The sequence below is a fragment of the Chelmon rostratus genome, chromosome 5 (genome assembly GCF_017976325.1).
Source record: "Chelmon rostratus isolate fCheRos1 chromosome 5, fCheRos1.pri, whole genome shotgun sequence".
Taxonomy (NCBI): Eukaryota; Metazoa; Chordata; class Actinopteri; order Chaetodontiformes; family Chaetodontidae; genus Chelmon; species Chelmon rostratus.
In genome coordinates this window covers 6,127,317-6,148,332 of record NC_055662.1, presented here as the reverse complement: position 1 = coordinate 6,148,332, position 21,016 = coordinate 6,127,317, and the positions used below count along the sequence as shown (strand labels likewise).

General features: G+C 43.3%; 1 protein-coding gene across 2 annotated transcripts in view; it reads left to right on the top strand.

Annotated features, from left to right (window-relative positions):
• tacr1a (tachykinin receptor 1a) overlaps window positions 1-21,016 on the top strand; it is a 47,833-nt gene that overhangs the window by 7,760 nt on the left and 19,057 nt on the right. For both annotated transcript variants that reach the window (XM_041937084.1, XM_041937083.1), the window contains one exon: window positions 19,718-19,912. In XM_041937084.1, the coding sequence (XP_041793018.1) occupies window positions 19,718-19,912 (195 nt within the window). The remainder of the gene's footprint in view (window positions 1-19,717; window positions 19,913-21,016) is intronic.

Below are 21,016 nucleotides of genomic sequence, written 5' to 3'. Positions count from 1 at the left end.
CGGACACCGCAGTCTCCTGCTCGGGAAACAAGGGGGGTTGATAACCCAGACAGCACTGAAACGGTGACATACCTGTGGCCGAACAGGAGAGGGAGTTGTGGGCATATTCAATCCAAGGCAGGTGAGTACTCCAAGAGACGGGATGATGAGCAGCCACGCAGCGAAGAGCGGACTCCAGATGTTGGTTTGCTCGCTCTGTCTGGCCGTTACTCTGGGGATGGTAACCAGAGGACAGACTCGCCGTGGCCCCCACCGCCTTACAGAACTCCTGCCACACCTGGGAAGCGAACTGTGGACCCCGGTCAGAAACCACGTCGAGGGGAATACCGTGAAGCTTGAACACATGAGACACGAGTAGACTAGCAGTCTCGAGGGCAGAAGGCAGTTTAGGCAGGGGAACATAATGCACAGACTTGGAAAAGCGATCGACAATAGTTAGAATGACAGTGTTACCTTCAGATGGAGGAAGACCAGTAACAAAGTCCACGGCGATGTGTGACCATGGGCGGCTTGGGACGGGCAAGGGGTGCAGTAACCCCGCAGGGGGATGATGAGAAGCTTTTCCCCTGGCACAGACAGAGCAAGCGGCAATAAACGCACGGGTGTCACGGTACATCCTGGGCCACCAAAAACTCTGGCGGAGGAACTGAAGAGTGCGGTTGAAACCAGGGTGACAGGTAAGTCTAGAGGAGTGAGCCCACTGGAGGACTTGCGATCGGACAGAATCCGGGACAAACTTGCGACCGGGGGGACCGGAACCCGGGTCCGGTTGTTGCTTCTGCGCCTTGAGCACGAGGGATTCGATCTCCCATGTAGCCATCCCCACGATGCAAGCCGGCGGGAGGATGACATCCTGATGTTCCGAGTCCAAGGGAGGAGCAAAGAGACGGGACAGGGCGTCGGGCTTAGTGTTACGGGAACCGGGGCGATAGGAGAGGGTGAAGTTGAACCGGCTCAAGAACAGAGCCCATCTGGCCTGGCGGGGATTCAGCCTCTTAGCGGTGCGTAAGTAGGCGAGGTTCTTATGATCAGTCCAGATCAAAAAGGGAACCGTAGCACCCTCCAGCCAGTGCCTCCATTCTTGAAGAGCCCAAACCACAGCCAGCAACTCTCGATTCCCGACGTCATAGTTCCGCTCGGCCTGGGATAAGCGGCGAGAGAAGAAAGCACAGGGATGAAGTTTGTGAGTCTGAGGGTCTCTCTGGGAAAGGACGGCACCAGCACCGGAGTCGGACGCGTCCACCTCGACCACGAACTGATGGGCGGGATCGGGGTGTTTGAGCACTGGGGCGGAGGTGAACAGTGCCTTAAGCTGGGCGAAAGCCTGTTGGGAATCAGGAGACCACAGGAAGGGGATTTTAACAGAAGTAAGTCTAGTGAGGGGAAGAGCTACCTTACTGTAGTCACGGATGAATCTGCGGTAGAAGTTAGCGAAGCCGAGAAACCTCTGCAGCTCCTTCCGGGTGGTGGGGACGGGCCAATCCGTGACAGCTTGGATCTTGGCAGGATCGGGTCTTAGCTGACCCTTGGCGATGATGTAGCCTAGGAAGCTCACTGAGTCAGAATGAAATTCGCACTTCTCCGCTTTAACATACAGTTTATTCTCAAGAAGTCTCTGAAGCACTAGTCTGACATGCTGCCTATGTTCCTCTAAATCTCGAGAGAAAATCAATATGTCATCTAAATAAACGAAAACAAACCGATTTAACATGTCTCTGAGGACATCGTTAATGAGAGCCTGGAAGACTGCGGGGGCGTTAGTGAGACCAAAGGGCATGACAAGATATTCAAAATGACCTAACGGTGTGTTGAAAGCTGTCTTCCACTCATCACCCTCCTTTATCCGGACGAGGTGATAAGCGTTACGGAGATCTAGTTTGGAGAAGATGGTGGCGGAGCAGAGTGGTTCAAAGGAGGGGTCGATGAGAGGGAGAGAGTACCTGTTCTTAACGGTGATGTCGTTGAGTCCACGGAAATCGATGCAGGGGCGAAGGGAGGCATCCTTCTTTTTAACGAAAAAGAAGCCTGCCCCTAACGGAGAGGAGGAGGGGCGGATGAGTCCAGAGGCTAGGGAATCCTGTATGTATGTCTCCATGGCTTCCTTTTCGGGGCGTGACAGGTTATACAGGCGACTCGAAGGGAGAGGGGCACCAGGGAGGAGGTCTATGGAGCAATCGTAAGGGCGATGAGGAGGCAGGGACAGGGCCAACTCTTTACTGAACACCGGGGCTAGGTCATGGTACTCGGGAGGCACGGAGGTAAGGACAGGGGGCGTGGGAGGTGGTGGAGAAACACGTGAAGAAAAGGGGTTGGCCGAACGAAGACAGTGGGCATGACAGAATGGGCTCCAGGTGGTGATACTGGCAGTAGTCCAGTCTATCTGGGGGTTATGTTTAAGCAACCAGGGGAGGCCCAACACCAGGGGGATCTGAGGAGAAGGAATGACGAAGAATTGGATGTCTTCTCTATGATTCCCGGAAATTATGAGCGTGACAGGGAGCGTACGTTGAGTGACCTGAGCTATACGTCGGCCGTCTAAGGCGGTTACATTTCTGGGCACCGGGAGGGATTCAAGGGGGAGCTTAAGCTGGGTGGCTAGTTCGGTGTGGATGAAACTCTCGTCTGCCCCTGAGTCGATCAGAACTCTTATGGGAAGAGACTCACGACCCCAAAGCAGACAGGAGGAAACAGTAATGCGGGAGGGAGAGCTGATATTAGGGGATGTCTGACTCACCAGTGCGCTCTCCGTCACGGGTGAGCCTGCCCTTTTGGCGTCTGAGGGCAGTTAGCGAGATAATGACCTCCCTGGCCACAGTAGATACAGAGCCGCTGGTTGAAACGTCGCTGCCGCTCGCTAGGGTGGAGACGGGTCCGACCCAACTGCATGGGCTCCGAAGGGTGAGAGGGGGACGTGGAGGGAGCAGCGGAGTGGCCGGAGGATCCGCCACTGGCTGAAGGGGGAGCGAGGGAAGCTGGCTCGTGAACATGAGAGAGGCGAGTCTGGGCTTTCTCTCTCTGTCTTTCTCTCAAGCGGTTATCTATGCGTATGGCGAGGGAGATTAATGACTCTAAGGAATCGGGTTCATCTCTGGAAGCTAATTCGTCCTTTAACTCACTAGAAAGACTCCGTAAGAAAACACCTCGTAGCTCTAACTCCCCCCACCCGCTCTCTGAAGCTGCGATACGGAAGTCAATAGAGTAATCTGCCACTGATCTCGCTCCCTGCGCCAAGGAGAATAGGCGTTTAGCAGTTTCCTGCCCCTGTCGTGAATGATCAAAAATACGACTAAGTTCCCTCGAGAAACTGTCGAAAGACGAGAGAATGGGGGAGTGCTGTTCCCATAACGCTGTAGCCCACTGCGCTGCCCTGCCCCGTAACAAATTAACTGTATAAGCTATCTTAGCTCTGTCAGAAGGATAACTAAGGGGTTGTTGATCAAATACTAGTGAACAGCGCAAGATAAACCCCCCAGCATTACCAACTTCACCTGAAAAGGGTTCGGGGGCCGGCACATACGGCTCACGCTGAGAGACAGACAGAGAGGTAGATTGGGCTGCAGCGGTTGCCGGTGGGGGTGGCGCTGGTGTGGGACTTGGGGAGGAAGGAGAGCCACGGGTGTCCGTGCGGCTGAGGTAAGCGGTGAGGTCACGGACTTGGACGCTGAGACCTTGTACTGCCTCCATTACTCCCCGCAGCATGTCCTCGTGCTGGCCGAGACGTAGTCCTTGATGGGCGAGCGCCGCTCGAAAGGGGTCCGAATCCGCTGGGTCCATGTTTTGGCCAGAGTATTCTGTGACGGCGGGTGCAGAGAGAGACCCAGGAGCGGAAACGGAGAAGGTTAACAAAAGTTTTATTTTCACAAGAAAGGCAATAACTCAAACAGTCGCTGGCAGCGTGAGGTCCAAACAAACACAAACTCAGAGAGGTCCAGAGGGTGCTGGGCTGTGTGGGCATGGGAGGCACTGGAACGAAAAGAGAAGAGACAAACGATTACTCCAAAAAGGTTTAACGAGATATCAACAAGTACTTTACCACAAGAGACTTGAGACCAACTGATACCACGGTACGTGGAAGTATACTCTGGCGTCGAGGAGCGTCTCCGCAGAGGTTAAATAGGCGTCCTAATTTCAGGAAGTGAACTCAGGTGTGCCCAATCACTCCTCGACGCATCGGGGGGGGAAGGGAGCCTCAGGAAAACAAAACGTAAAGTTACAGCCAACACAACAGAACACAGGAAGTGGACCTTCAAATTAACAGCACAGACAATACCAACCACCACATATTTAACTAATATGCATCCAGGTGCACAAAATCCCTATTCAAATATAATTTCCTATTTGTTTTACGCTGGATTGTCTTCTAATGAAATTGGATTTTACATAAGTACTGCTTGTTTGCTGAAAATACCTGATACATCTAGTGGGGAAGAGACTTAAATGGATGGAGCAACAAAGCAATAAAAAGTTGCTCAGTATTTAAGATAATCATATCCTCCAGGACTAGGGTGATTATGATTATTATGAAGTTTAAACTTAGCTCAGTTTTACCACAAGTGTTTACAAAAATGCTTAATTTAAACTAAATGCTACATTATCATGCTAATGAGATCACAAGAACAGTGCTGATGTTGATGGTCTTGCTAGAGAAGAATTCAGGGGATTGCCATAGTCAGTATAGGAAACAGCATCTGAGAACAATTAATGTTGTACAAAATCCATCCTGTAGATGTGGAGATATTTCACAGGATAAGTCAAAACTGCTGGTGGCACCGGAGGAAAACTCAGCAGATCACCATAGTCATTAGGATTCATCCTCTGGGCACCATGAATAGCTGTAACAAATTTCTATCAATCTAGCAAATAGTTGTTCAAATATTTCAGTAAAAAATGAAAATGTCAACCTGCTTGTGGTGCTAAACAAATGCCAGGTAATCTCCAAAGTCATCATCCTCTGGGGACCATGAATGTATACATGTGCAAAATCTCAATCTCAATTCCTATCCATTCAATAGTTGTTGAGATATTTCAGTCTGGAGCAAAGTGGTGCACCACCCATCCAACAGACAGACTTTGCCATAAATGAGCAAAATATTACATTTAACAGCTAATCTCAAATGTACTGGCATTTAGAAATAAGTGTGTTTCAGTGATAGTAGTATTCATGCGGTTTTGAAAGTGTGACTTTCCAGTTCCTCTCACTAACGGTAATGACCCTGTGTAGCTACGTTATGCCTGTCATGGTTTCTAATTTGTGTTATTTTGTGATATGTACTTGAAGATGGTCACAGTTCACATCATTATCAAACCACTATTTGTGTGCGAGGTCAGATGTGTCAACCATAGTTACTCTTCAGGCTAAGTGGTTCATATATTAGCAACCTAAAGTGTATTTTCAGTACTGCACAGTTCCAGCAGTTTGCAGTCAAACTAACAAGAGCTATTCTGCGTGGCAACAGCCTGACGGCCGCTAACATGGCTGTAGGTTCTTCAGTCATGTTGAAAGAATTTCTATTCAGATTCTTGATTGCCTTTGATTGGACAGTGCTACAGGTGTTTCCTAGCAACCAATTTAGAAATTAATTTAGACTTTCCTGGCTAAGACATTAATCATGCCACCTGGTATTGTAGTTAAAAACCTGTTCAACCCAATACAGGAGCTCTTCCTGCGTTTCAGTGGATCTCCTTACAGGTGAGCTAGTCTCCTCTGGTCCACAGACATGTGACTTCAGTGAAATGAAAGCTGTAAATTGCTCATACAGTATGTGTGAATACTATATATTTGTCTAGGATATCATAATGTATTAGCCCTCTGACTGTAGATTGAGTATAGATTTCGCCACCTCCATCTCCCAAGGCGTCCAGGGCTTACAGAGCATAGAGAGTGGATTGACAGATATTTTTTAATACTTATAATCTATCAATGTGCTGAGTGCAATGTGGAGGATGTGACTGAAATTCATTATTGTCTCATTTAACGAGATTAATTTGTCCTCCATTTAGTTCTGGTCGTCCATGCGGCTGCCACTGATAGCTGCTCTCGGCCCTTTGTATGAATCATTGATGACGACTTCTCCTCATGTTCACTCTTTACCAATGGTTGAACTGATCAATTCCTCATATACTCTGATAGGACAGTATGAGCTGGTAAGGAGGCACAAGAATGCATTTTCAAGTGCCCTTGATTAGGCTGATTGGACAGGATGAGTGAGGCATATATGCACATTAGCACATGTATGTATATGTATGTACATATGTATGTGCACTACAGGCAAATTAGAATAATGTTATCTAATCTAATAACAGCAACATTTGGACCAGCTGAATTGGTGAAACAGAGTTGATAGCACTGCTGCTCAGTGCTGCTCAGTGCAGTACACTCAGAACTAAGCCTCTCTCCCATTTCTAGAGTACCTTAACCTGTAAATGCACGAGCAATTTTCCATGCTGTTATTATGGGGACCAGGAACCGGAATTGTCTATCCTGCAGTTCAGTTGGTCCTGCTGTTTGCCAGTGGAAGGCCTTATGAAAGGCAGGTTTGCGATGGTCATGGCCATCAAGGAGACCCAGACTCTGCTATAACACTGCAGATAAAGTGACCCCTAAATGAAAAGTACAGAGTTAAAAGCAGCTAAAAAAGTTAAAAACCTCTGTCAGATTGTAGCTCGTCTTTGATATTTCTGTTTTACTTTCATGTCAGCAGCATTGGTGGTGCTTGTTATTTCATTTCAAAGGTGCTTTGGTGGAGCTAAACTGTGTAAACTGCTGCAGTTTTGACAGTATGAAAGGAGGGTAATTGCACAAAGCATACAAGTACTGACATTTGCCTGATTTTTCAACGGCATGTTTTTAGCAAAAAAGACAGCGCCAGTGAAACACACTGACATAATCACAGCATGTAAGAACCTACAGAAAGCAGCCCCACGCGGAGCCTGGCTTTGGAGAAGTCTGCTCAATACGACATCAGAGAAAGGCAAAGTTTTTAATAGACATCAAGTCTGTCCCCAAACTTTCAATCTTTATCCACACCAACTGTTGAAATTAAAATGCTGAAGAGTTTTTAATAGCCATTCAACATATTTACATTCAGTAATTAACTGTCTGTATCAGGGGCGTCATGCAAAGCAAAGTTCTGGGGGGGGGGGGGGGGGGCACAACTATTACTTATTACCTCTATATGAGCTTCTATACTGCTGCCATTTTTTTGTGAAAGCTAAATCTCATAAGTTGCACCTGAGAATTCTAAGGGGCATATATTTACAAAAAAAGCAAATTAATTTAGAGAACATATAAGTGAGAAAGCCACAGATGAAAGGAGCCTGCCAGCATGGTAACACACAAGCACAGGAAGCAGCATGAGCACACATGATGTTCCGACATCTCATGGCAGAGGCTCACACAGCTCTCCTTCAACAATATTTTACAGAATACGAGCCTTCGAAGGCTAAACAACCGGAGTTATTGATGGCTACTAACTTTAGCTGGCAAAGCGAACTATATGTATCATGTTATATACTATATGTATTTCTCTAATGTAATTAAGTGTGTCTAACTAATTGCATTTAATTTTCACGTGTTTAAAAAAGGGACTGATATACAGTCACTTCAGCAAACATACCATGAAGCTGCAGTATACATCTCTTCCAGCACTGATCTACAACACAATGCTGTGTGTGTGGACGCTTTTGCCGCAATTTTCTGTGCGCCTTACTAATAAGGAATTATTTATATCAGGTTTATAAGCTGTAACTAATGGCTTTGTTAATGGTTAATACGTCATTTACTAATGCTATAGAAATCAGATGTTAATAAGAATAACATTTGGGTCGCCAGGTTGTGAAAAATCCCTCTTCCCAGATTTTCACTTAAGCCAGCATGTCTGCAGTTGCATGGTAATAAGCTAATAGTGGCGTCACTAATTAAGGGTCACATTTTTCTTCTGTTTAATAAGCCAACAGCAAAAGTTAGTAAGCAACCTGCAGTTGTCAGTGCTGTAAGTCAGTAATAAAAGGATTTTACAACAATCCATCAAGTCTGCAGTGTTAACTGAAGTCACATTTGGTCCAGATGTCATGCACCTCTGCTCCAGAAGGCCACAGTTTAAGTGCTCCATTAGAAGCTCTGCCTGATGAATTTAAGTGTGTGTAAGCTTGCAAACCAAAAGTTCCTTATTATTTTTATACTATAAAGCATTAGTAAATGATGATAACCATTAATAACAACAGCGACTTATAAACCCTTTGTAAAGCAAAATCTCCTGCTTTGCTCTGCAGCACGCTGAATGTCACACTGTCACACTCAGCATATATATCAGTGCAGTCTCGTGGGAGCTGCTGAGAATAAAGAGCGTTACACATTCCCCAAGGTAATCACAACCTGCTTTGTGATCACCCGCCCCTCTCTGACCTCTGCTGCCCCTCACACAGCCGACGAGCTCATACAGTAACAAATGAAAGGGTGAGTTTCTCAATGCAGGACCATTTATATTCACCTACTGTAGCTGTAGCACGCAGGCAGCTTGCCCCAGTCAGACCAGGTCACGGCAGCAAATGACTTCCTGCGCAGCATATCAACATCAGCTCATGGTGGCCACTCCAGCTCTCTCACCTCCTTCCTCCAATTTCCACTTCCTCCTCTCCCTCCTCCGCCTGCTGTCCCCAGAGGGATCATCATGGGAAGTTATTCTGGCCTCTGCTACACTTTGCTTTCTGGTTCTTTTTCAAATTCATCTTCTGTGCATGAAAAATGGGATGAATGTATTTTCGCACTACAAAAGGATTATGTGACGGGAACACAGTGACATAGACATGGCAACAAAGACGATGTGTGCAGGAAAAGAAATTTACCTCACTTCTCTGCACAGGAGTTTTGATTTCCCATCGTTTTGACTCTGAGTGAAATTCTCCCTTGTGGCTTTTAGGTTTTTCTCATTTAACCCTGACAGAAGTCTTTCCCAAACCATAAGCACATTTATTTTATGATCGCAATGAACCAACATGGCTATTGTTACTACTCACAGCTGTCAAGGTAGCGTGTTCAAATTGGAAAATTTTGGCTGCTCGCTAAAGCTTTAGCAATATATCTGCCCAGGCCTGTGGAAGACTGTGGTCATGTGCAATGAGTGTGTGGGCAGTGTGCACACAGGTAGGCAGGGCATCCAATCATTTCACTCAGGCCTAATGAAATGACTTCATGTTTTTATTACAGGCGTGCAACAGCCACAGATGCCAGATTCATTTTCTTTTTTTTCCACAGAGCATTTGATTTATTGATTGCTGTTGTGCAACAAATAAAAAATGCTACTGAAATTACTCCGGCTTTAAAGGACAACCCACTAATTATCACATCAAGTTCAGTTAATCCATCATGACAACCTCATGAAAACTGTTGTGTAATATATTATATATTATGTATATTATATATATTGTGGCTTTGAAGGGACTTTTTCAAAGATTGTTTGGTTCTTTGGTTATTAACAGGGGACAGTTCACACTAAATAACATAAATATTACACAACATTAGTGTAAATGTGCTGGTTAGGTCAACAGCTCATTTGCACCTGACACAATTATAGGTACAAATCAGAAAATTGATGAATAACCCAGGTGTTGTCATCAGTTATCAGCTGGGGTTTGAGACTGAAAACGTCTAACAGGAAGCCTGTGTCACAGACTGGAAAAGCGTATTATGAAATAAGTGGGCATATAGGACAGTATAGAACAGTAAACTGCAGTTTTTTAAATTTTATTTGTCCCAAGGACAAAAATTTGGTAGATTTTAGATTGCTCTCCATGTTAATCCAGGTTGCAGGTGCGTAATGAGAAAACTGGATTTTCCAAGATCAGTAAAAGCAATTAGCAGCTGCAATGTAATCCAATCATTTCAGTGTGTTTGATAAATACCCACATTAAAAAACAGCACAGAGATCATGTAATGGAGTAAAAAACAGTAGGAGCCTTATATATGGATGAAATCCTGTGTTTATCAAACCCTACAGAGAGAGAGGGCCATCTAGCCTTAAACCTAACCCTATACAGCTCACAATGATGCCTTTTATGATTAACTCCAGTTATAAATCTTGTGCACTGATAAACAGCATCCAAGGACTTCAGAGTCACAGTTGAAGCATTCATGCATGTCACCATAATCCAAGACTGACAGAAAAATTGCCTCAATAAACTTTCTACAACGTGGAGGAAAACATATGCTTTAAATATGCTTGCCAGTCTTTACACATTATATTTAAAAGTGACATTCTCATTGATCCAAATTTTAAGATGCTTGTTAATTTGCATTAAGAACTAATTTATGATAACTGAGTGTAACTTATAAATCAGCAAAGCCGTGTTGAAGGAACTTAAGAAGGTACATCATCTGCAATACAGTAAAAAATAGTATAGTATAGTATATTACACCCACTCGCAAAAGAAGATACATCATCAATATAAAGAGTGAACAGAACAGGTCCCAGGACAGAGCCCTGTGGGACACCTTTTGCAATTTGCACAAATTCATCATACACTGATCTCTGCCCATAACTCTGAAACAAGTTCTAAGCAATTTAATCAAATCCGATATTGTCAATATTTTAGTTCAGTTCAGTTCAATTCAATATTGACTGAATTCAATGAATTTGAAAGATCAATAAAAGGTGCTGCAACAGTACTGTGATTTTCTCTAAACCTGATTGGTTTCTGCTGAGAATACAAGTTACTGAGAGGAATAATTTAAGTTAATTATTTACTAAGGATTGTAATATTTTGGTAGGCATGATCATATAAAGATAAGAATGTAGTTTTTAAGTGTGGCTGGACAACTGCCTCTGCCAAAATATTTATTAACACTACACAAATCTCTTTATGATGTGATATTGAATGTCCATCGGCTGTGGGGAGAGGAGGAATGAGAGGGAAGACTTGTGCTGTAGAGAATTTTAATTTGCCTGAATAATAAGTAGATTTAGCCTTTCTGATAGCAGATGTGCATCTCTTTCTTTGACAGAAATACTGAAATGTGCTCATTGGCACTCTATAATGATAGTATAGCAGCAACAGATCAACACAAGAGAGACTGGTCCAGTTTTATACATAAATATCTAACAGGAGAGATACAGTTTCAGATTTAATGTTGGCATTATGCTCGGTTGTATCATGTAATTGCGCCACATGAAGGTGGAATCTGTGTTGCAGAGGTATGTAGTTGTTTCTGTGTTTCTGGTTCGATGTCCTCTCTTGTTTTAATGCTGACTGTGTTTGTTGTCTTTACTGGTCAGGTCCCTGCACACACAACACGTTTTACAGGAGGATTTCTTGCCTGAAGTGAGCCAGAACACATCAAGATTTCCGCTGTTAATTTCACTTTCTGAAGACAGAGTGAGTGATTCTATAAATCCACATCCATCAGAGTCAGTGTCACACATTTAGATAATTTAGAACAGCTGCCTCAGAGCCATGTCGCCTCTGAGTGAATAAACAGCACTCTAATCAACACCTGTCATCTCCTGTCACTGAAAAAACAGCCACATTTTTTCAGAGCTTGAAAAACGGCTTTGAGACTGGTAGTACCTTGTTTGAGGGCACTTGGCCGACAGATAGATCTAGCTACAATTAATGTGATGTTCTTCCATTTAGCGCTCTTATTTGATCTTGTTTAGCAGTTGTTTTAATTGTTTATAAAAAATGAAGTGATAAGTACAGTGGCTCTGAAAGCTCACTGCGCTGCAATTTAGGAAAACACATGCAAAGAGACAGCGCACAAGCAAATGAAGAAAGCATCATCATCAATTTGACAACACAGGTGCAACATTTACAAAACAAATTGCTGCAAAGAGTGAAAACTCAACCAAATAAAGAAACGCTCTGCAGAAACCATGATCGAATACAAAAACGCACAAATGCAAATGCAGAAAGCACAAAAATGCACAAAAAAGGGAAAAACTGCAAGTGGCACCAAAGACAACGGAAACAGACTTACAAGACTACTGATTTCAGGGGGCACTGAAAAGTGATGAACACATGCATAAAATAACTTTAAAATACTAAATAGGCCTAAAAGGTATTCTCTTCATTTGAGATTTCTGATATGTTTTCTCTTGCAGTGCTTTGAACTCTCACTGTACATAGGCAAAATTAATTCAAGCAAATGAATGAGTGAATAAATAAATAAATAAATAAATAAAGGTATTATTTAGGGACGTCCCTTTCAAGTTTTCTTGTCCCTGATTTCAATCTGTCAGTGCCATGCCATCGTTTTTGACTGCATTATTTGGCTGCTAAGACTCCCTACTCTCACTCTGATTGGCTCCATCTAACCCTAGCCAAGTTAAGCACACTTATCTATCTTCTGTATCATCAATACTGAGTCTGAGCTAATATTTATGCTGTCTGAATGTTAATTAAATATCTAGCTGATACATTGAAATTACAGTTGTAACCTTCTGAGTTTGACATAACTTATTTTTCAGGAGCTTCTTGATCCAATACTGAAGATCCTGATTCAAAACTATTAAACTGATGAGCTTAAATACTGATATGATTTGAATGAAGTGCAACAGTGCAAACACACTCAGTCCACTCACGGTTGTACAGCTGTGTTACACAGTGATGCTTTTTCCACCTCATAAACAATCTTTGCCAGAGTACACACTGGCAAAGAGAACACACATTAGACAACAGCCAAGTTTCATTTTGTCCTGCCATCAAGTCACTAAGGAACACTAGGAATTAATGTCAATTAGGGACCTCTGATATGACCTGCTGCCGCAGTCATCTGTCAGTTTAACGGGTGAAGGTGACAGTCAGAGCCAGCTGAAAATGAGAAGCTGCTGCCTGAATGATTTGCATGTCGCTCTTTGCTGAGTTTAGCAAATATTTTGCCAACCCGAGTGTCAGAACAGAGTCGATCAGCAGTGCAAGCAAATCATTTCACATTCATTAATTTTCACTCTTATATGCAGTGAATTGCTCGCGGTGTAGAGCCTGTTTGTGGCAAATGAGAGCAGCGCTGCAAGGCTAGCAGGCTGAGATGACAAAACACAGTACAGTAAAGGAAGGATGCCATTTTGATCATCTCTACTTGCTCCTCAGTGGACACTTGACTTAACCAGAGCATTTCTATGTGCACGCACAAACACGTACTCAGGCTACACACACAATAAGGGTGGAGGTGACGTGTGTGTGGTGTTCAGGTGGGTTTTGGTTTTGCGCAGGTTGGTTGAGAGTGATTATTGATGAGACTGAGGTGCCCAAAGAAGTCATATGTGTGCATGTCAACAATAATGGAAACAGCAGTGACAATCTTTCAAATTACCCATCCTCCAACACACACATATGCACACACACACACACACATGCCCCAGGCTCTTCCACCTTCACCCAGCATATCTCCTTCCAACTGTTGATGGGAATTTTATGTAACCTCCTTCAAAACAACAACAACCCCTTGAGAAGCCAATAAACCAGAGGAAGCAAATTCATGATCAAATTACCACAACCTACTTTCAAATGCAATTTTGAGGAAAAAAAAGGAAAACAAATCACTGGCAGGCTTGAAGGCAGGCAATTTCATCTGCCGCTTTAGCTGCTTCCTTCTTAATCACGTCTCTTCTGGAAAACAGTGTAGCAGCCTCATGGTGTTTATATCGAACCGTTGCATTGCCATGGCAGTTTAGTTGCTCTTTGTGGATAATTGGAGGTGTATGTCACCCATGCAATCGAGCACCAGCTACCGATGCTGCCTGCCACCTTGTGAGAAGGTATCGTGCTGAGAGGAATCAGATATTGCCCACAGACAGATATTTGGAGTGCAACGTCTGAGAGGTGTGCTTTCCAAGATGTGAAGTGAAAGACAGAGGAACACAGGCAGGCCGAGCTCTCCGCTGATAAATCGTTAAAATGAAATACCTCCCAGCTGCAGCAGTGCTTGTTCGGACAGTTCAATCAGGAGAGACAAGGGAATGAAGGAAAGATAATTGTTTATTATAACAGGAGATAAAGTCGAGTCAGAAAGCCTTTAGTGCTTTGATGCTACAGAGAGAGGGGCATCGCCCTGAGAGGCAGCAACAAACATCCCCCAAAAACGGGGGATAAAAAAAAAGCAGCAAACAAAGGTGCATAATCTGCGAAGAGATGAAGCATAACACAGAAAATGTTGAGGTTAAATGATTAAAGTCAGCATTGAATTCATGAAAAGACAGAAATAAAACATCAGCATGGACCTGGACAGCTATGTTTTACTGCTTAGTCAGCAATGGCTAGAGGACAGCAATACCCTGCTTGCAATGTACCAACTTGAGAGATTATGATATAATGATCAGCAGTGGGGCTGAGCGATTACTTAAAATATCGAAGTTGCAATATGGCCAAGTGTCTAAATTGAAGAACTACACTTTTTTCATACAGGTAAAGTGTGTCAACATACCAGGGTAAATGAAGCATTGGGCTACAGAGATGTCCCGGCCTACAAATCATACTCTCTAGAAAAGTAAATGCAAAAATGACCATTCCCTCTAAAATCTTGACTTATATCTCAATCACAGTATGACAGTAAATGCAGAAAGCTGTCAGGAACTCACTTGTGATTGGTGATTTGACTGCAGCTGATGTTTCCTTGGTGGTGATTTTTTTTGAGGAGCACCTGAGAGGCTGAGGCACGCAAGCCAGAAAGCGATGAGCGCCTCGAATGCAAAACGCTGCTGAACACAAACGTAGGCTGCACAGGACCCAAGCAGCGATGGGGGACGCTGCAGGTGCTGAAGCATGGATAGCAAGGAATAAGCCAGAGACTGCATGGTGGCAATCAGGGTGTTGGGAGTTGGACATCACCATGTTACTACAACAAGAAACTGATCTGACATTTGCAACATCTTGCAGAAAGAGAGAATTGCATTTAAAAAGACAGCCGCAAGATGACAGGCTACCAGTGAAGGTGTGCTATTGGATAGATATTGGATAGCTGTAATATAAGAAAGTTTGAGACCCTGCCGCCATGTTGGAAAACGGACAAGGAAAACTAAGCACCACCCAACTGGCACTACATTGTCCTGCAGCTGGAGCTTTCAGTGGTCTGATGCGTTGAGATGTATCCTTGCTGGATCCTGTGTGTCTTTACCTTTAGTCCAAGGAAACCATCCGAGGAAGAAGAAAAGAGGAAGTTTGTTTTTAGAGCAATGAGACGTCCTTTCCTGTAAAGCCACGTCTGTTTCTGATGATGGCGGCAGCTGATCACAGCTGGACCAGCTGTCAATCAGCTTAAACAGCTGTATAGCCTGATGAATTTGTGTCTGTACATGTGCACGGTGCTGATACTGATAACAACACACAGATAGCAGTGTGAGAGCAGCAGTGTTTCCTCTCTGTAGCCTGTCACCTGCATGTGAAGAACAACCTGCATTCTGTATTTAGAGGACAGTGAGTGTGTCCTGCTCAGAGGCACAGCAAGCATTTCTTCTGGCAGAATGCATTAATTTTATTTATTGATTATTTGCATTTGTATTCATTGTGAATTCATTATTTAATAAGCCAGAATATGATTGTGGTGTGTTTTTGAACACTGGAACATTTATTGGGCTAAATATTTCAGGGAAATTGAACTTTTGTAACCATATCAGACCCGATGCTCATTAGCCTCACATGTAACTAAATGGAAATGACCATAAATGATGTGAAAAAAGGTGTTTCTTGCAGACAGACAGAGTCTCCTTCTCTCTCTGGCTTTAATTGCATCCATTATGAGAGTTTACGGGGAAATAACGGATCATGAAAAGAAAAATCTTTCTCATAAATGAAGAAAGCCGTTTATGGTCCTTTTGTTGTTCCGATCTACAATTAACACAGATGGTGAATCAGAAAACAAATAAAATGTAAAACCTGGGAGTGATACACTCTGTTATCTGTCTTTGCCTTTAAGATGGCAGGCCAGTGTCAAAGAAGAGACTTGAGACAGGAAATGGCAGTGAATGCACGGTGTTATGAGACAAACTACAGGCCTAAGCATGCAAAAGAATAGTCTTCCTGACTGAATTTTTGCAAGAGCTTCATTCCAGAGCTGACACAGACTTTTTTTTAAATGTGTGAATGAAACGTTGACTGAAAGGAATAAAACAGCTGTTCATACTGAGCCACACGGGAGGAGCCAGAGTATAAATTCTCCTCTATTTGCAGGCAGGAGAGTTAATCAAACAGAGCAAATGGACTGAGACACATTGAAATTGGGTGAAAAGTGGGACAGGGTTTGAACGCACGCAGCAGATGGTCACAAAGCTCTTGCAAATAATTGTGAGTATTTGTTAGAACGAACTTCAGCACATTAACTCTAAATTGTGTTCCCACTGTTGCCCCCCTGAGGGATTCTTCGGTATTTATCTACCACTTTCATTTTTGCGTTGGCGCTTCATGAATTCACTGTTCACTCCAGTTGGACAGAACATTAAATAAAGCCATGAATGAGCAAAGTGACTTCAGTAAGTGCAGCATAATCACTGCAGGACAAAAAAGTTCAGGAAATCAATAGACTATACAGATATCATACTGCCTGGTCTTCTGTGTTTCTATCACACAGTTGGCTACAGAAAAAAAAGCATAAAAACAAATAATTTTTTGAGACCTATGACTTAACATTCATGCAAAAGACATTATAATATTTCTGCTCGTTTTCAGCGTAGCTTTATGTTATTTATGACACTTTGACATGCAGACAGAAGGCAGCAGCTCTGTAGACACAGTGCCATCAGGATTTAGCACAAAACCCAGCACCCAGTACTCTCAGGCTCTTTTTCAGCTGGTGCTGACTGTCGTTTTTGCCAGTTGAAATGACAAACATCACTCGCAGCAGATTATGCCAGCTGTAGAAGATTAACCTTAATGCTTTAATGGCTAAAATAAAACTGTCTGTGCTCTCTGCGGCCCAGTCTCATCAGAAAATCCTTTGTGAGGTAAGAGAAACATTACTTGTGACCGTGAGCGGACTGTTTCTGTGTTTCTGCAGCTCAGCCGACAGAGGTCTGGCTGTTCTCGATCAGCTGGACTGAGTGTCCACGTCACTGCTTCGTGTCAGTTTTAGCAGAATCTCCCAGCTACGCTTCTGTTTATCATAGCTATTTTCAAGTAACTGGTCGACATTTTGTGAATTCGCCTTGTTGCTGTGTTTGTCTGTGTTCACCCTTTGGTTTTTGTTCGGATTAAACAAACAAGATATAACGTGTTGATTAGTGAGCTTTGTTGGTGCTGGTAGGTGGATATTGTTGCCTTTGGACAGAGGAAGTACCCCCTGTTTCCAGGCTTTACACTAAGCTAGTGTAACAGCTGCTGGCTCCAGCTACCATGAAGGTATGAGAGTGGTGTCAATCTTCTCACCTCACTCTAACTCTGTATTGTTTGGGGCTTGTTAGTCAACAAAAGTTCATTACAGAGCTAATCTTTTAGTTTTAGTTATTCACAACTTAAGTTGCCTGAAAATGTTACAAGCTAAACATATATGAACATATTTCAGAGGTTATTATTCTGACTTTGAACAAAGTGTCTGTGTGTTTTTCTCAAATATATCTCCCTAATGTAAATGGAATTAGATTCCATATGAAGCCTCTGTTGTTGCTGGTCTGACGTCCAGGATGCATTAAATCTGAGGACAGTGCTTGCACGCCAACAGGGGGATGATGATATTGGCGGCGGAGCGAGCAGGCCGCTGTCCTCTGCAGGTCCTCTGCAGGTGTGCGTTTGATTGTGACATCAACGGTCGACTGTGACTCACCTTCCATGAAGAAAAGCCTCATGGCTGCCAGCACTGTCTGAAGTGGAGCCAAAGCAAAGCCAAGGCCATGATCTCCCATTTTCAGGAGACCGCTGGGAGCGTTTGATTTCAAAGGCCTCCTCTTGTCTCTGATATAATTAGAGGGAGAGCGTCCATTTAGCACATTCATTTGGGTTATTAGTGGGATTAAGCCTTTAATTAGACCTCAACGGCATTTCACTGGAGAGCTTTGCTTAAAAGGGAGCCAAAAAAATGGATAACACTGATGTTAATGATCTGTACAGTTCACATGTTCGGAGTGTATACAGTCTGCCATAACAATATTAGAGTGCAGGGTTTCTCATATATGAAGTAAAGATATGAGAAATGATTTTGAATCACTTTGCTGGGTAAATATAGCTTCCAGGTTAATGAGAAATCAGGAAGAACAAACAATGTTTATGAGATTTAAATCAAAGTAAATCAATCTAACCAAATGATGATTAACTTAAGTCAAAAATCAAAGCATAGGATGAAAAAACCTGCGATGAAGTAGCAAAGACTTTCTACACACGCTCTCAAGTGTTATAGTTTACTGAGGGGAAACGGATTCTGTCTGCAAAAGTGTTTCAAACCAATTTCCTACTGAGGCTCAGTGTTTGTGATGCTCAGGGTCATTTTAAGTTATTCATGGGCTCCATCTTCTCTCTGATTAGGAGCCTGATTATCACAATGTGAAAAGATTACTCAAACGGCGAGGTGAATCACTTGGCTAGAATTGTGCCTCACACGTCTTTGTCATGTTACTCTACCGTTTCTGTCACACTTTTATGCACATATGCACATCCAAACAACAGAAAAGATGCATCCATGGAAAAAGAAGGACACTGTGAAATGTCTGACATGCAGCTGCGTGGGCGAACGTGTGTGAATGATCAGATCGTGCAGGTTGTCTTTCAGCGTGGAGTGTGACTTCAGGAGCTCTATTTTAAGTTTTTTTTTTTACACTTTGCCTACATCAAGGACGTAAATAACTTGTGATCACACACTGAACAATGAATCCTCCATCTGTACAACTCTTTATCCTCCCCTCCGGTCTGCCTCTGGGTGAACAACCAAACACACTCACATACAAGTCTAATTTACTCGGTTAGAGATGATTCACGGTGCGCTGCAGTTTGGGTTTGCAGTTCTAATCTTTGAACAGATTTCTGAGCATCATACAAGTAATCTTGTAACGGTTTCCCCCACAGCTACTGTGACAGATTGGGGTCATATTTTTAATGCAGTATTCTACTCTTAATATTATGCACAAGGTGAGTAACACAAGTAAAATGGTAAAAATACCATATGGTAAAAATACACTGAATAAACACAAGTTTATTCTATAGTTATTCTATATTCATATCTGCTGCTGAAAAGACTGTTCTTATAATGAGAAAACATTGGGATTATTCCTTCTGTTGGCTTTGTTCTGCACTGAAAAAGTGACAATATGGTCGAAGGGCTGGCTCGTACCCTTAATCTGAGGTTTTCACAACCAGAGCGTGAAATTGATCAAATTAGCAGGACTATGTCTTGGTTGGAAGCGGTTTACCTTTGGACGGACCAGCGCTTGCTGTTTCCAGTCTCCATGCTAAGCTGAGCTCACTGCTGCTGGATGAGCTGCATGTTTACGAACAGATAGAGTAATGAGCGTGGTATCAATCTGCTCCAGCTCCCAGCAAGAACATGAATAAGCGTATTTCCCAAAATGTCAAACTATTCCTCTAATCATCAGTTTGACACTAATTACAAGTACAAGTTTAGACAGATACTGATGCATATTTTAACATTTTCCATCAGCATCAGCTCAGCATATTGCTTTCCTTGCTGAGTAGCAAAGTGCGAATTAATCAGCGCTCATAAAAGCTGGATCATGTCAGAGTGACTAATGTGACTTTTACAAGGGTCAAGGCTCAGCTTCACCGTGTCTTCTCCCCATCACCCCTGCAGGTACATGGCCATCATCCACCCTCTGCAGCAGCGCATGTCGTCTACAGAGACCAAGGTGGTGGTGGGAGTGATCTGGGTGCTGGCCCTGCTCCTGGCCTTCCCTCAGTACTACTACTCCACCACGGACGAGCTCCCCGGCCGGGTGGTGTGCTACATCGACTGGCCCGAGTACAGCGTGTGCGACTTCAAAAAGATGTGAGTCTCCGCGGAACAGCTATTCAAACAGTCAACAAATGCTGTTAATTACTTTTGAATTGACAGCAAATGTAGGAGGATGCTGTTTGCATTCAGCGCAAATGAGAGAGCACGGCGGAAAAGCACGGAAGCGTCTTGTGCTTTGTAGTGAATGAATTGAATGCACATCATAGGGGATTTGTGTTCATTCTCTACCGAAAGGCAAACGAACGGAGAAGAAAAGAAATTAGATTTGATTGAAGCCTCACTCCACCGTTCATTATGCATTCCTACTGTTACTACAACTACGACGATGAAGAATAAACCTGCGTGCTTCAGTTTAGCAAGTGCTTCACAGAGCAACAAATAGGACAGCACAAGTGTGAATGAAGCAGTCAAGAATAGACTGAAAGAATGTTTTGTAGGTTCAAGCACACTTTTTATTGTTTCCAACAATGTCAGTGCATTATCGTTGCTAATAGTGGATAAACCTTGGCTCATTCAGTTGCACATGATTCCTGCTCAGTTCTTTACAAATCAGTGCTCTTCAGGTCTAAGATGAGGACTATGATTCCCATTTAGCTCAGCTTTTCACACTCATGTAAGCTCACTAACCTTCCCATGGCCTTTACTCTCCCAGACTCTCTCTCTTAGCCAGCAGTATGAGTCTGACTCACTCAGGCGAACCTCGTCTCCAGTGTGACACCAAAGCAGAACCTGATTTATATGGAGAGCCCGATGTGGACAGAGACCTGCATGCCCACCTGGCTGACTGAATTAGTTTATCAAGCCACAACAGATTGAGGATGTGTGCTGTAATTTCGCCTTGATTTTAGATTGATTTCAGAGACTGTTTCATCATCCTCTTAAGTAACCAAACATATTGTCGTTCCTTTCAGTTACCAGGATTTTGCTCCTGAGGATACTGATTGAGGGTCAGAGTTTGATCTGCTGCTGTGTATTCAATAACTAATCTTTTCCCTCAGTTTACAGCACTGTGTTCTGCTTCCTTTGATTTTGGTTATTTTCCTTCATGCAGCGAAACTGTATCTCTATGATTCATCTTTTATGTGCACTCTCTAATGGGCCATTTAGAAGAAACAGCTTTAGCAATCTAGTACAGTA